Source organism: Heliangelus exortis, chromosome 9, assembly GCF_036169615.1.
Source record: "Heliangelus exortis chromosome 9, bHelExo1.hap1, whole genome shotgun sequence".
In the NCBI taxonomy this organism is placed as follows: Eukaryota; Metazoa; Chordata; class Aves; order Apodiformes; family Trochilidae; genus Heliangelus; species Heliangelus exortis.
Genome location: NC_092430.1, coordinates 2,970,868 through 2,987,423, shown reverse-complemented (window position 1 = coordinate 2,987,423; position 16,556 = coordinate 2,970,868). Strand labels below are relative to the sequence as shown.

At 44.3% G+C, this 16,556-nt stretch overlaps 1 protein-coding gene across 2 annotated transcripts in view; it reads right to left on the bottom strand.

Moving 5' to 3' along the window:
• Positions 1 to 2,879: 2,879 nt before the first annotated feature.
• The window catches only part of MYO7B (myosin VIIB), a 45,892-nt gene continuing 32,215 nt past the window's right edge, over positions 2,880 to 16,556 (bottom strand). Inside the window, exons 35-48 of one of the 2 annotated variants that reach the window (XM_071751690.1) lie at positions 16,323 to 16,504; positions 15,447 to 15,574; positions 14,775 to 14,932; positions 14,145 to 14,298; positions 12,398 to 12,553; positions 10,183 to 10,288; positions 9,934 to 10,047; positions 9,556 to 9,643; positions 8,373 to 8,479; positions 7,735 to 7,920; positions 6,799 to 6,915; positions 6,162 to 6,245; positions 5,304 to 5,423; positions 2,880 to 4,584 (exon numbers count right to left, since the gene is read on the bottom strand). In XM_071751690.1, coding sequence (XP_071607791.1) covers positions 4,501 to 4,584; positions 5,304 to 5,423; positions 6,162 to 6,245; positions 6,799 to 6,915; positions 7,735 to 7,920; positions 8,373 to 8,479; positions 9,556 to 9,643; positions 9,934 to 10,047; positions 10,183 to 10,288; positions 12,398 to 12,553; positions 14,145 to 14,298; positions 14,775 to 14,932; positions 15,447 to 15,574; positions 16,323 to 16,504 — 1,784 coding nt within the window. In that variant the 3' untranslated portion in view covers positions 2,880 to 4,500. The remainder of the gene's footprint in view (positions 4,585 to 5,303; positions 5,424 to 6,161; positions 6,246 to 6,798; positions 6,916 to 7,734; positions 7,921 to 8,372; positions 8,480 to 9,555; positions 9,644 to 9,933; positions 10,048 to 10,182; positions 10,289 to 12,397; positions 12,554 to 14,144; positions 14,299 to 14,774; positions 14,933 to 15,446; positions 15,575 to 16,322; positions 16,505 to 16,556) is intronic. The other variant, XM_071751691.1, reaches the window with a different exon arrangement.

Sequence of the window (16,556 nt, the reverse complement as noted above, 5' to 3'; positions counted from 1 at the left end):
GCCCTGCACACTTTATCTGGAAAGTAAGTGGCTTGGAAAAGAAACTATACATGTTCATATTTTGCATTAAATGTAAGCCTACAGTGAATAAAATTAGCAGTCTCTATTAATATTATTCAGACCACACTGTAGTAAATTCAGGTGGTTTGATATGTGGTACTTCTTCTGAGGTCTTAGACATTCTTTACACCATGTGATTTTACTGATTTCTCTCTTTAGTGATGCTCCTCTCAAAACTTGTTTGCTTTTCACTCTGAGTGCACTCATGTCTCTGCCCTACTCTTGCCATCTCCCTTGCTCTGCTACCCAGAAGATTTGTCCCTAGTGATGGAGGATGTGCAGTATCTCAAGCAGGGATCTTGTGCCTCTTATACGTGGAGGGCTGCAGAACTGGGTTACCAAAATTTTTTAATCAATATCCAGCCAGCAGTATAAGGGAACAATTGATGCCCATTGGAGCTGGGCTTTGCAGATGTCTAACAAACTTATTTATATTTTTATTTTGTTCTCCTAGCTAATAATACCATTCTATCAGGCTATGGTTATGGATTCCAGATGTTTAAGCAATAAATTATAATACTGATGAATAATAAGCATTTAGTTCGTGCTGCTTTAATACATTCTAACTCTTACTGGATTCAGTTTAAAGGCTCCTTCTTTTTGTTGACTTAAACCAAATGTTACACTTGGTTGTGCTGTAAATAGTAAAGAAGTGCCACGTAGTCTCATCTGGTTAATTCAGAGTGGATACCTGATACTGAATGAATACATGGTAATCAGTCACCTCTTTGCTGGCAGAGGCAGTGACAACATGGATAAACCATACAGCTTTTATGAGGCACTAAATAACTTCCCCATAGAGCCTTTCTGTGGGATCATATTATTATTGCCAGATACTGTTTTCTAAACAAGAGCAGCCAAATTAGTGAGTTCTCAGATGATTCGCATACTATAACAGTGCCCATCAGTTCATGTTCCTACTGATCATGTTTTTACTTGTTTCCTTAATCTCAAATATTTTGATGCCAAATGAGCATTTATAAACTGGTGCCAATTAGCCAAAACCTCTTGTAGGCCATTAAATGTTACCAGGTTAATGCGTAATAAAACATTTTGTGTTACTGGAAATATTAAAGATCAACCTCTGGATTGAGGGATCTGCTGTGAGTCTGCCAATGGGTGTCAGGGAGAAGACCCCTGCAGGGATGGTCTCATACCCCTGACCTCTGGGAATGGTCAATGGGTTGAGCCTCTTTTCCCCCCATTGGGATGCCTTTGGATAAGATCCAAACACTTGACTGTACCAAGTGTCTCCCCTGGAACAGCCTAAATCTCTGTAGTCACTTTCTTTACACCTTTGTATCCAGGCTGCATTACTCATAGCCTAGAGAATTGCATATTCTTTGCAGACAGTGAATTTATCACTGGCAAACTCAAGAGCTTGTACTCTGTTGCTTCAGTAAATTCCACTCTTCATTAATCTGGCCATGAGAGTTCTCCCTGAACACAGCCAAACTCTGAGTGTGTCTGGGATAGTTGGTGTCCAGCAGGACTGGATGGACAGTGCAGCATTAGCAGTGGAATTGGGGAGAGTTCAGTATTGAATGCAACCAAATTATTAACACCAAATGAGGTATCTCTCAGAGTCTAAGCCCCACCACCCCCTCTAGTATCTGAGGGTCAGCTGGAACACAGGGGACTTTATTTTCTGACAAATTACTCCTTTAACACAACAGTTTTATTCTGTACTCCATTGTTGTAAGAGTAAATTGTGTATGTAAATTAATCATTCATTCTGAGCATAAGTGTGACCTAGTTGTGAAGCTTTTGTCGTATATTTGAGGGGTTTGATAGTAAAGCAGACCCGTAGCCTGATTGTTGGTGGCGCTGTAAGTTGACTTCCTTTTAAGGTTTAGGGCCAGCAAAAGTTTTCAGTGTTCAATCTTTGCACTTTTTTGCCAGGCCCGTTCGTGTGGTGTTTTGGCGCCATCTTGAGCAACAGTGGGAGAGTGGCCGCCGAGGGCTGGTATATTTGAGGTTTTTGGTACTAAAGCAAACCCATAACCCGATCCTTGGTGGTGCTGTGAGTTGACTTCCTTTTAAGGTTTAGGGCCAGCAAAAGTTTTCAGTGTTCAATCTTTGCATTTTTTTGTCAGGCCCGTTCGTGTGGTGTTTGGCGCCATCTTGAGCAACAGCGAGAGTGTAGCCACCGAGCAGTGGTGTATTTGAGGTTTTTGGTACTAAAGCAAACCCATAACCCGATCGTTGGTGGTGCTGTGGGTAGGGTTCCATGAGAGGGTTAGGGCCAGCAAAAGTTTTCAGTGTTCAATCTTTGCACTTTTTTGCCAGACCCGTTCGTGTGGTGTTTTGGCACCATCTTGAGCAACAGTGGGAGAGTGGCCGCTGGGGGCTGGTATACTTGAGGTTTTTGTTACAAAAGCAAACCTGTAGCCTGATTATTGGTGGTGCTGTGAGTTGACTTCCTTTTAAGGTTTAGGGCCAATAAAAGTTTTCAGTGTTCAATCTTTGCATTTTTTTGCCAGGCCATTTTGTGTGGTGTTTTGGTACCATCTTGAGCAACAGCGAGAGTGTAGCCACCGAGCAGTGGAATATTTGATGTTTTTGGTACTAAAGCAAACCCGTAGCCTGATTGTTGGTTATGCTGTGGGTAGGGTTCCATGAGAGGATTAGGGCCAGTAAAAGTTTTCAGTGGTCACTCTTTGCATTTTTTTGCCCGACCTGTTTGTGTGGAGTTTTGGAGCCCAATTGAGGAACAGCACGGGATATCCACCGAGGGGTCGTGTATTTCAGGTTTCTGGAGTAAGATCTGTATTTGGATCTGGAGCAAACATTCAGTTCTCTTAAAAAAGACGTTGTGGTTGAATTTCTGCAGTGTTTATTGAAAAAACAGGAAACAGTATAGCTTGGCTGCAAAATTTCTTTTTGTACAGGTACAGTATTGAATGCCTCTCACAGCCCGTTAGACCAGAGAAAATAGCTCCATTAGTCTCAAGTTTCCATTGCCAGCAATGGACATTTCAGCAGGAATATCTAACTGCTAGCAAAAGCATCAACTATTCTGACAGGTGTGGCACTCAATTTCAATGCACAAGGAGAGTGGGGCTCTTCCCTGCCACCCATGTACAAAACTCCCCATCAGGGTTTGAATTTCACACTCACGTATCAGAGGGAACAAGAGAACCATTGTGCATACATTGGCAAATTTAAGAGATCTAGCAGAGCTGCTTGTCCAGCACTGCCAGATTTTGTCTCAAGGAACTTGGTATAAATGCTTTAAGACATGTGCATGTTTCAGTGTGAGCAAGGGAGGGCTGACCAGTGAGGAGGAGAACTTGTTCTCTGATGGGGTGAGCATCTAGGTTTCCTATAACCACAGTGCACACATGCTTTACACTCTGCTCACACTTTGGTTCTTGTAGGACCAAAGCTTTGTGTTCACAAAGGTCTGAGAGATGAACAAATGCTGAATCAAATTCTACCAGTCTAGTTCCTGCTAAACAGAAAATAGAAAAGATGAGGAGAAATTAAAGCAACTATTCTTGTCTCATGAGTGAATGTCTGCCTAAGTCCAAGCTGAGAACATTTTTATAGAGGAGAAAAGTCTCTTTTCAACAGATGTCTGTTAGAGTGATCTCTTTGATTGTGATTTGCACTGAATAGCACATCTATAACTTGAAATAGGAGCAACTGAGTAAAAGTAATGCACCCAAAATCCAGTCTTATTTCAGTTTGTTTGTGCTTACTAGAAAGTACATGGTAGAAAGAAGTGGTTGGTTTCCAAGTGCATTATAAAATATGGTATGAAGAAAACAATTTAACCATGGCAATGGCAAACCAGTGCACAGCCAGCACCCAGGAATGACAATTGCATTCTGACAGGAACTGTTTGCCATAGCCTACTGTAACCTGCAGTACATAACCTAGTGATAAAAGGATGAAAACCTGCATCTTTCCTTTCAGTGTGCCCAGTTAGCCTACAACTAAAAGGCATTCCTCCACTCTTGGAATTTCCAGTAGGAAAAAAACAAAAAAAACATTACCTTCGTTTGCAGAGACTTGAGGAGTTTATGCATGTAGTAAGAATATATGCAACAAGAGGACATTTTCTTTCCAAAAGGAAGAAAACTGTTGGTGTGTGTCTCTCTTAGGAATGGAGGAGATTTTGAGTATCAGAAGAGGCTCTTGTATTATGGTTTCCCCACCTCCTGCCCCATATAACTTTAAAATCCAGCTAAACTTCATCTAAGTCAAAAATCTGAATGGAATTCTTACGCTACATCTAGGACAGACAAGTGTTACAGGTATTTGAAAGCACATGCTCACTGGAGCTTCTCTTGTCATGTTTCAGCAACACAGTTCATCCAGTGTATGATCAAAAGACTGGTCATCCAGATTAGTATTTTTACACAGCATTTCTTCCAGGAGATGAAATTGCAGGTAGTTTGGCACAGGTACAGGTCATGGGTTCTATTTGCACTCTCAGGCCGGGAGGTTCTTTTGCTTGTTTACAGCATTCATTAGCAAGTGGACATAGGATGTTAACAGGTCATCCATTTTGTAACCCTGTCAGAAAAAAAAAAGTCTTTAGTCCCTCAAAGAATTCCAGAGGCAAAACCAGCTATGATTTCCTCCCTGTTTTCTCTTTCTTTCATGGACATCTCCCAACAGCTGTCACTGTTTTGATAATTATTTGTCTATTCTTCCCCAGTTCCTTCCCTCACAGATTTACAAAAGTTTACAAAACATAGCTCTGTTGTTTCCTTGCCAGTCATTCTATGGACTGACATCTTGTACTTGGCAATCCAAACTTTTCTGTGAGAGAAGTTAGTCCTTTGATGTTTTGATATTGCCTCACAAATTTGTGATTAAGTATCTATACAGCTTGTATTAGCCCATGGACAATCTGAAACCAGTTCTTAAAAAGGTGGTGCCATTCACTGACAAGTGTTAAATCTTCCAAGGATTACACCAATGGACTAAACTAAACAAAACAAAAAGCCTCTTATGTATTTTTGTGGCTAAGTACAGTCTTAATGTCTCAGACAGAATTTTGTTGTCTGGGAAGAATTTGGGAAATTACTATTTTTCCCTCTTCCTGTGACTAACATCTTTGCATCAGACAGCATTGTAGAGCACTGAGCTAGTTCTAAACAGCAATATTACTGACTTGGCAGTGAATGCTTTTGGTATCTGCACTGATTTTCACATCTGTTTGGGCACTTTATTTTTGTGGCAACTCTGGACATATAGGAAAAGTTTGGTATTTTTTGTGACAAACTTACCAGAGACGTCTCACATAAGATCCGGTTCCCTCGTACCAGGTTCCCTATTGTCATGTGGAAGTAGGTGCTCCCACTGCTCCAATTAGAGATTTTATTGAAGGGGTAGACTGTCAAAATATCCTGTAAGGGGGGAAAAGCCCTGAACTTTAGAACATTTCTCAAATGAGAATGGGTTGCTCTGTAAGAAAGCCTGTAGAACCAGAGGGTTTGTTTTCTTTCCCACTTATCTTGATCTCCTGTGTATATAAATTAGGTGTTGCATCCAGGCTAGTGGTGTGTTGTATTTTCACCATATGAGTGAGTCACTCATTAATCACTGTAATGAGACTTCCTTTCATTATATATTGATCTTTGACTTGGTTTGCTGCCATTATATTGACAACAATCTGAAACTCCTGGATATTTGTTTTCTTATTAAAAGCAAATAGTGATATTCAATACTACTTTTGCCTGGGACCTCAGTAAGACCAGACTGTTTGGGTTAGAGAGCTGGGAAACACTGGCACTCATCTGATTGTTTAGACAGCTTGAGTTTCCTGCAAAGCATTTTCCTGAGGCAAATTTCCCCAGTGCACTGTCCATCTATTTGCCTGACCTTGCCACTTTGCCTGGGTCCATCATAATTACCACTTTTTTTTTTTTTTTTCAGAGATGCTGTACCTTGTTTCCAGTACAAGGTGCTGGAAAGAAGTACAAAGAAGTGATTTGAGGCAATACCATTTTCGTTGATCTCACACAGAAAATGAACAGAGGCACTCTGTCCTCTCTTTACTGTTCAGAAAACGGCCTGTTACTGTCCCTAAATTAGCACAGTCTGTTTAATCTTCCTCAGCTAGACTCTTGGGAAGCAACTGTTACCTTTGTCTTATGATTTATCAGTGAGACTCCTTGCTTGTTGATGGCAATCAGCACAATCTCTGGGAAATTTGGCTCCGAGGTTTGCTATAAACAAGAGAGCAATATGAGCAGAAAGTTAAGAAATTGACTGTATCGGGTGCATAGTGACCTTTAACAGTGTCAGAAAACAGCTACATAAAAGCAGAATCACCTGTTATTTCCTAGGCTATCTGATAATAGGTTTAATGGTTGGCTGCAAACCAGCTAAGGGCAAGGTAGCAACTGGGAAATGATTCCTGCAGGTAAGCAGTGCAGAACAAGAGGTTTAGTACATTGCTGTCCTGAGGGAAGAGTCCACAGAGACAAAATTTGGCAGGATTTTGTTGGGGAGAACAATGACAGGACAAGTATCTGACTGCTACCATATTGTCGTATTAGTTATCAAACTGGAACAACAATATATCCAATAAATAACAGGCATAGTTCAGAACAGGTCAGGAACCCACCTCCTCACTTTCAGGGAGCTGAGTTTTCCTCAGTAGGTTATGGGATTATATAATTTATAATGTATTCTCAGACAGATACAGAAATAGTGTCAGGCTATGTCCCCCAGGGTGGGTCCACAACCAAAGCCATTCCTAGAGGCCTTTAAACCTACCTTCACCTCAAAGAAGGCTGATCCAAACGTTGGCCACCGGTGTATCATCTTCAAGAAGGCAATCTTGGCCTCATCCACAGTTTTTTCTTCATGTTTACTGTATGCTGCAATAATGCTCTGTTTTGAAAAAAAGGATACAAAGCCTGGTCAGGTGGAGACAGGCAGGTTTGCAGTGTCCAGAACTAGCACTAAAGGTAGCATCAGACCATCACCAAGATCGGCCTTTTGCCCACAGGAACAGAAGATGGTGAAAATGAAACTGGCTTGCCATGCCATGGGGCCAGGTGGACCCAGAACCCCTCAGTGTTCCTTAATAATTAGTTAGGTAGAGAGGAGCTCAAGGGAATGGACTTCAAGGCAGAGGGGCAGCATGGGGTGAAACAAAACTCAGAAAGCCAGTGTTCAGCACCCACAGACATTTATCACATTTTTCTGCTGAAACACATAGGGTGAATTTTCTCTTGGTATTTGAAATAGTGTCCTGTATCCTCTTCAGTGGATAAGTGAAAAATATCTTCTTGGTTTTTGGTGGATAGGAAAGCCTTTTGCTGTGAGTAGCATGCACACAGTACCAGGTGACTGATTTTCTGGCCAAACCATGAAATATTTAGGGCGTCTTAATTTTCTATTTCTCTATGAGATCCTCAAATACTTAGTCCCATCACTGTCTTACCTATCTCTAATTCTTCTGGGCACTGAAAATAGGTTAGTTTCTCCAAGAAAGATGTACACCTCAAATCAGTCATCCAGGTCTGCAAATATTTTGCAGAGATGATGTGAAGTTTGCACTGGAAGAGGCAAAACAGCAGAGGGAGCCGGCAGCATCCCCCTCAAGTGCTTTCAAAGACTGACAGATCAAAACTAGAATGGCTTGATGTCTGTCTTCTCAGAAACCTTTGTTGAAGTCGTATGATCAATGCCAGCTGATGTTCTTACCTTCCTCCACTCATCTGGGGAGACTGCTCGGAGCAGATTGTCTGGCACCAGCTCCTTCAGGATTTTGGGGATGGCCGCCAGCTGCGCGCGGTCGCCGTTGAAGCGCACTTTGTAAATCAGCCCTGCCAGCTGGACAGCTTCATCCTTGGAACACTTGTGGTAGCCTCTGAGGTACTTTGGCAACTCCTGCAAGAAACCAGCTCTGAATCCAGACAGAACAGGCTGAAGCAAACATTGACAGACACATGCTAAATCTGTGAGGTCAGGATGTGAGTCTCACTAAGTCCGCGAGCATCTCAAGAACTTTTGATTTCCTCTGGAGGTTCTCGGGGTGACCTTTAAAGGTCCTTTCCACCCCAAACTTTTCTGTGATTCTCCATAGAATTACAGAGTAAGATGAGCACCTCCAGGGAACAGTTGGATTAGGGAGCTGTGCCCCTAACACAAGCAGTGTGTAGCAAAGGTGTGAACACTGTGAGAAATAAATCTGGTCCTGAGGCAGAGCTGTGCCCTCTGGCAGGTCTGTAAGACAGGCCTCGAGGAGAGAGGCTGTAGTATTCCATCAGGCTTCCTTGCTCAGGAGTATTTCTCAGACCACATTGCCTGCCATTATGTTTATGCTTTAGGGAGCTGGTTACCTGGTGGTAATGAAAAATGGAATCAGCTTTCAGGTCCTTTCCAGGAGTTACATTCAGCCACAGCTTTCTCATGAAGTACACCTCATAGGTTACAGACATAGTAGCCCCTAAGGAAACAACACATGGTTAGAGTTCTCTTGTACTGTAGGTAGAGCTCTGTAGTTTTTAAATGCCCTGTAAGAGTGTTCCAAAATGTAATTCTGGTTATAATAGTAACAAGCAAAATTCCTAAACTGGAAAAAGCCCCAAAGAACATTTTAGATTGCTAGGAAAGTGATTAAGTTGTCAGTTACTGGACACTGACCATGCAGTGGTCTAAGGTACAAGCTCTCAGAGAGGGAGGAAGAAGCTGAGGACACCAACAATAGGAATGTTGATTCCCTCTTGTTGTTCACAACAGCTGCCTGACAATGTACAGGACACCTTAACCCTGTTGCACTGGAGGAGGTGCATTCCCTGAGGGCTGCTTTACAGAAATGAATTGTGATTTAGTGCACTCACACTTTTATGCGGGTGCACTATTTATGCTGATTTTTCAGAGCTCGTAGCAGCTGCATCAGCTGTTGGGAGAAAAGTGAAGTTAGAAAGCCTTAGACATGTAGGTAGAGCTTCAGGAAGCTGAACCTCATCTGTTCTGAAATCAGCAAAGGTCAAGGTAAATGAACATGAAATGTGAGTGGAGTGTGGTGTAGGTTTCAAAACATCTGTAAAGTGCAAAACCTAAGACAGCAAAGAATTGCTGTCAATAGGGATATGCTGTTTTATTCTCTGTTCCTCTGGCAATACAACTTGTGCTTTTGTACACAGATACCAATTTTCTACCAGCCCAAGAAACAGGAGTGACACTGTGTAAAGAACTTACTTACATGTGTCAGCTGGTAGCCATGTGGCACGTGTGAGCCTTGGACCATAATGAGAACCAACATATCTAAGTTGTGTGTTTTGGATTCAACAGGTCAAAGGCTTTGCTAACAATTTAAAATATGTGGAGATATCCCTCCTCCCAGGGTGTTCTGGTGTTTCTGACACCAGTGCTTGGCTGCATCAGGTCACTGCAAACAGTATGATAAGGCTCTGCCACATGCTTCCCAAGGTGGAGTAAACCCTACTGGATGAATTTTCTGTTTCTCCAGTTCAAGACAGCATCTCATGCAGGTTCTTGTCCTGCTGGCATTCTCCTTACCATCTTTTCCTGGTTTGTTCCTCCTGTTCCAGTCTGTCACCTGCCTTAGTGAGTCAAAGAAGTAGTCTGCTTCATTCTGACTGATCACCTGGAAGAGGCCAAGCAATGAAGGGGAGAAAGGAGGGATTGGTAGATGAAATAAGATACTGCCTGTGATATAAATGATATAAAGCTCTGCATTTCTATCCACCTTCAAGAGACTCCAAATAATTATCAGGTGCTAAAAGTTCAAGTCTAGGTTGTATCCTCTCAGTAAGACAGAAGCAGTAATGACCTACTCTGTTGCTTGGCTTTATATATGGCTGTTTCAGTGGTCTGGCAAATCAGTAAGAGAGGAGCAGGGAGTCTGGCTACCCTGCTGAAGTTGAGAAGAGTTACCTTGTCTGCAATCTTCACAAAGAGGCTGAAGCCTTCCCAGGAGCTCAGCTGCAATTTGGAAGCAATGTTCTGACACAGAGTCCGGACTTTGGTGTTTGTTCCCACATTAAATGTCTGGGAGACGACAAGACTCAAGTTACACAGGAGAGAGGAAGAACAGAGAACACTGCCAGTCTTGAAATGTGTTCCTGCATGAGCACATCATGGCTGGGACAGTGGCCAAGGCTGGGGAAACAAGTAAATTCTCACCTGATCTGTTCCATTGGGGAAGCAAATCTTGTGTGAGATCTTGGTGTTGTTCTGTAAGATGGCCTCGACCTCCACAGGGTGAGGTGCCCACTTCCTGGAGCCACTCCTGGAAAACACCACCACCACAGGAGAGAGATCAGTGCTGAATGTTTAATCTCTGGGGAGCTGAACAACAGTATTCCATCCAAACAACATATTCCATCCAAAATATGCTGTGCTAGTACTGTGGGGTGGGGCAGGCTCCAATGGACCTTCACCCCCATGCAAATTCAGGGTATTAACAGCAAGAAACTGAGTCTTAGTAGCACATATATTAAAACTCTGTTTTACTCTACAAGAAGGTTGCATGAGCAAGATACCTTCCAAGACAATACCATTACCCCTTCTATGTATTCAGCAACATTTTTCCTTACTGTTATTGAAGAATGAAGATTATGACCACAAGGAGAAATTGGTTTTATTTAATTCTTGCATCAGGAAGAAGGAGAGTGGACCTGCCCTATTCCATCATTGCAGGAGAGGGATGCCACAGGAGATGAAGGAAATGCAGCAGCTTGGCTGGAGCTTGTGCCTCCTGGGACCATTTCTCCCTGCAGTCTCAGCTAGGAATTCATTGCCATGGCAAGATCTGCTGAGGACCCATCAGGGTGGCTGTTAGCCAGGAGGCTGGGGATGAAGCTGTGGAGCTGTTTCTGGAGGAAAAGGGGTACTCAAAGGCTCAGCTGGCTGCAACCCCATGGTTTTGTAGGTCACTCCTTTGAGCTGCATGCTCGCCTCTTTCCAGAGAGAGCAGGCTACTTACAGGGCTAGATGTCATTTCAGGTCCCTTTCAACTGAAATACTTTATTTTCTCTTCTATTCAGCAGGTGCAGATTTAATCTTAGGGAAAGAAATGCCCTGAGAAAACATCATTTGCCTTTGGTGTTTTTCCCATCCCCCAGGCTTCAGTTCTGGAGCCATTTAGGAGCTAGAATTCTCCTCCCAAACAGCCTGTTCTGCTTCCTCACTCTGAAGAAGTTCTGTACAGCTCAACAGGGCTTAGGGCATGAATAGCACATAATGTGGGTGGTCTTCTCCATAACCAATAAGAATGAACAGCATTCCTCACTGGGCATTTTTCAGGCACCTCAAAGGCAAGTTGAATGTGCAGTGACATTTCCCCAGCAGTGCCCAAACCCCCCCCAGCCAGGGGCAGAGCCAAGCTGTTGGCATTCCCCTTGAGCCTGGCCCTGAAGGCCCACAGATCAAACACTGGGTCCAGCCTGAGAAAAGGGGGAGAATGGAGAAGCTGGAGGGAGACATTGGGAAGCTTCCTCTGGAGAGATCTGTGTCAGGCAGGTGGCAACTCACAGCAGCAGCAAAAGAGAGGAGGCTGAGGTTAACCTTGATGCCAAAGCATTGTGTCCTTAGAGTGTCAAGCTGGGTAATTTCAGTGCCTGCTGGAAGCTACAGAAACCTTCCCCCTGCAGTTCCTGAGAACCAGGTAGTCCTTCCACTATCTCTGCCACCAGGTAGTCATTCAGAAGCTTGGGAAGCACCATGGGTCAGAGACCCATCTTCAGCCCTCCTCAGGACATGGACAATGCCCAGAAGACTGAGAAATGCCCTGGTGTGAGCAGCCAGGGAAGTGTCAGGGCTTTGCTCATGTGGGTTTCTTCAAAGAACAGGAGCTGATCGTGTTGATCCTCTCTGACCAGCAGGGATCTGCTTTGCTTCCCCATCAGGAACCCAAGAGCCTCATCAGCACCCTGCCTGTCAGTGGCCTCACTGGTGCCACCTCTCTTGAGTAAAACCTGGTACTTTGAGCTGCACGTGTGCAGCTAAGTGCTACTGAGATCCAACAAACTCAAGACTAATCCCCAGGCATATGTAAGGGGGTAAGGACATGCTGCCTCACCAAAGGAAAGCAGCTCAGGACTTTGTCACTGACAACTCAGGACCTCAATTCAAGCTGCAGGCCCTGAAGTGTGTGTGAAACGCTCTGTCCCGGGAGGCAAGTGATCACACGTGATGCTGAACTTTGAAAAACATCACTGGCTGGGGAAGAAAAAAATAAATCTGTGACACAGACCTCTCCTAGCAGTTCAAAGTCTGTGAGACAACTAAAACCAATGATCAGTGAAATAAAAAGGATGTGGAGAGACAAAGGAAGGGAAGAGTCTCAATATTCGTGATTTTTGCGCGCTTTGGGCTGGCTCTGTGTTGGAGTGTTTACCTCATCACTGTCTGAATCCTCCGACTGCACTCGAGGGCCAGTGGCTCTTTCTGACGTGTCTCTATGAACTTCTGGGCATGTTTCAGCAGTGACTTGCTGGGTGGGAACAGGCCAGTGCAGAGCCAAAGGAGCTGCCAGCCCTTGGTCAGGCTGTACCTGTGAAGAGAAGGGAAACGCTTCTGCTACAGCCACAAACAGGTTCTGTTAAGCCACACACCAGACACAGGGAAGAGAAACACACTCCCATCATGGGATGTTGTGCCATTCAGCAAGGAACTGCAAATCAACAGCCTTCATGCAGGATCTGCAGCCATTTTCTGTGAAAGGACGACAGCCCATATGCAAAGACAAGGCTAAACCCAGCTCATAAATATTCTGGATGGCTGCAGATCTCATGAATAAATACGAGCTCCAGTTAAACAGTCATTTTGTCAGCAGTCACCCTGGTCTCACCCCCCCTGGAAAGCCACTGTCAGTTTTCTGTTCAAGCTCACATTTATTTGGAGTGTATTTTATCAGCTGCTGGCACTGCCCTGCCCTCAGTGCTAGCCAGCAGAGCACCAGCACTTGGCTTGTACTTGACTTTCCCTGACTCATACTCCTGCTTTGAAGAGTGAGCAGGTAGGTGTCACTGTGTAGTGACACAGTTCTTAAATACTCCAAGTCTGTACAACTATCAGGCAGAAAGCCAGTTGCTCCAGCCTCAGAACCTGGGAAATCTGCCAGTCAAAGCTCTTCTGGCATCTCACCCTCCCCAACAGGAAAGGCTCTGCAGCCAGAAAGTGGTCAGTCATTCTATTTTCAAAGCAGAGCATCCTTCAGCTGCATCCCAAGAATACTCTGAAAATGGTGGAAAATGGAATTGGCTGGGAAAGCCAGCAGGTCTGCCTGTGAGTGGGCATCAGGCTCGGCTGAATAAAAAGGTCCTGGCTTCTTTATCCCTCTTTACTTCTCTTAATTTTGCAGATGAAGATAAACTATTTTAATCCCATTTCTGGTCTGTAGGTCAGTGGTGTTGGTGCTATGTCAGACCATGACATGGTCCACAGCCCAGCAGCCTGGGAACGATGGAAGATTTGTTGTTCTAATGAAAATATATGGAAGTAGCCACCCTTCGAGCATTATTTTTCCACATCAGTGACCCCTCTCAAAACAGTGAATGACCCACTGGACTATTTTGGTCCCAGTACATCAGGCATGGTGCTGGCACCACGGTTACAGACTGTGCACTAGATACTCTGTAAGATTTACTGCACTCAAGGCAATTCACCATTTAATAGTTATACACATCTGTGGGACAGTGAGAAAGAAAACACACAGGAGCTCCTTCTCTAACATTTGCAGTGGCACCCTGCACGTAGAAACAAACAATTTTGTTATTAGTTAGTATTTTTTAAGCTTCCTTTTGCAAGGAAAAAAGTGTTTTCTCCACAGACAGGGGTGGGAGTGAGAGGGCTCGGGAGATGCCTCGCCTGCCTCCCACCGAGCTGCACAGCACCCAGCACTGGGTGCTGTTGGGAGCCAAGCAGCAGCCCCAGGGACACAAATGACAGGGGTCCCACTCTGTGGCCTGTCACTGACTTCCAGTCAGTGCTCTGCAAAGCTGAGCCCCACCACCTTGCCTGGAAAAAAAAGGGGGAAGGGAAGGAGCCACTCCCAACATTTGGCCACCCTTCCTTGGGCCCCCGCCTCCTGGCAGGGGTGCCCTGGCTCCACGGGGGCCGGGTGTTTGGACCCAGGTCAGTACCTGTTTCTGTTCTCTGTCAGTTGCTTCATGATCTGACAGTAAACCTCATCCCGCAGGACCTCCTCCTTCATAGCTGCTACAAATATCTGGTCAGTGACTTCCACGGAGGAGTGTGCCTGTTTTGAGGGGTAGTCCCCCATGAATTTCATGGTGGGTGAATGCATTGTCAAGGGCAAAAGCAAGACAATTTTGGAAGGTTAATGGGAAGCCTCATCTGGATCTTAACACATTAGTGATTCTGTTGATGTCTCAGTGGCAAATACTGATGGGAGGGTGTGTAACATAATCCCTGCCTGTCCCCTGCTCCTTTTCCCTACACAGTGGTGGCTGCTTGGCTGTAATTTGTTCTGCATTAGCTGCTTGCTCCAGGCATATGCAGCAAACATCACTCAGTCCTAAAGCCACATTCTCAGTCAAGTGAGCCAATAGGAGTTACAGAGCTTTGGGAGGGAGTAGAAACCTTTTCTGTGTAGACCTTGGAAAATGCCACGTGGTGCAGAGCTGGCTACTCCCCAGCTTGATACGAATGCACCCCCCATATTCCAAACGTGGATTTATCTCACTGGAGCTGAGTTCAGTGCTGGCTTTTCCTTCCCCTGAGTGCTCTCAAGAAGAAGAATGAAAGGATATCAATGAAGGCCTGACAAGCCAAGTCCCGAAGGTCAGGGTCTGTGCATGCTGCCTTCAGCAAGGGCTGCTTCAAGGGCTCCTTGGAGTGTGCCCACAGCTGACTGCGCCCACGGGATTTCTGGAGAACAGCTTTGCTGATGGATTCCTTCTCAGGAGCCCTGAATGAAGACAAGTGCAGGCAATACAAAATTATCAGGATTACTATGGGCATAGGAGGCCAGTATGACTTATCTCTGGGCATGATCTGTCCCAAGATAATGAGTGCAAATATCCTTTGATTATAGAGGTCAACAAGAACAGGAAAATGTAAATTCTTGTAGATCCAATGGGGAGAAGACTTGAAAAAAGAAGAGATGTTTTAGAAGACTAATTTTTCCCTAGCTTTTCAAGGTCTACTCTAGTTGGTGAGTCTGGAAAAAGGAGTCAGAAGTAAGAATAAGGCCTGCTGGAAATAAGTAAGTCCAGCTGGAGTTCTTCTAGCCTTTGCTTTGTATTTCTGCAGACAAAAGATACAAGCTGGCCATGTGCCAGAGTCACTGCACATCCAAAGTCACATTTAATTACAGGAACAAAGAGAAGAAACCAAATCAGAAATGGGAAATGCCATTCCGTCCTAGGTTTTGAGGATCAGCAAGACCTTTCCTCAGGCACACACTAGACAGAGAATTTCACCTGAAGTGTTCATAGGAGAACTCCTCCAGGGTGTAAGGCTTCACTTTGGGATCCTCTTCCTCAGGTTCATCCACGTAGGATTTCTGTGAAGCTGTCCTCCTTTGGTCCGGAGACATCATCAGCAAACTCTGGAACAATAGAGCCATGTATGTGCCAGGGACACGGTGTGTGTCACCACACGTGATGTCAGGTGCTACTCAGCACATTCACAGAGCTGGTGCATGCTGAGCCTGAGTGCTTTGTGCTGCAGAAGACCATCTGTCCTCTAAGCAGCATCTTTCAGAGACTCAGGAAAGACTTTGGAGTAGGATACTCAAAGGAAGTAATTTCCCCAGCAGCAGTGGCCATCAAAATGTGTGATTATCCACTTGTTAAAAGTGGACCTGCTAGCCACTGGTCTGTTTTCCACACCTTTTTCAGCTTTTTACCTGTCAGCACAGCATCCAATATACTGAGTCTCCAAAACTGAAGACAGAATTGTTAGCAGCATGGTCAATGGGAAACCTTGTGTTGACTCCCTCAAAGAATATATTCTTTTAAAGCAACCAGCTGCAACTTAGAGCTTCCCATGAGACCTGATCTGTGATCACCACCCAAATACAATTGCACATCTAATTCCATCAACTGTGACCAATTCTTGGCACTGACTTCTGGTGAACAGACTGTTACTCTGAAAATCATTGCTTTTGTGTAATTGTAATCTTCTCCTCAGAGTTTGGGCTAAGGTTAGTTTTGTTTTCAGACATTCTTTGATTCGGTGGAAGGTATAGACCTTTAGAGCTTAATTAACTTCCAGTTATGAGTTCAATCATATTTAACACAGTTATTATAATTTATCTTCCAGTCTCTTCAAAGGGAGCACTCAGCTTTTCTTACCAGCACTTGACTAGAGGGTTTTGTAAGAGAAGGAATAATGCAGATGTCTTCCAAAAATACATTCCCTGTTTTGCCTGTTCTTTCATTCTGGGCAGAGATCCAGCCAGAGCTTTCATCCAGCCTTTTGTCTTTGGTAAGGATTAGCAAGTCTCCCTTCTTGAAGGAGAGGATGGCAGGGTCTTCTGGAAAACAGAGTAAGAAAGTACTGCTCAGACTTGACAGTCCAAGAAAGTG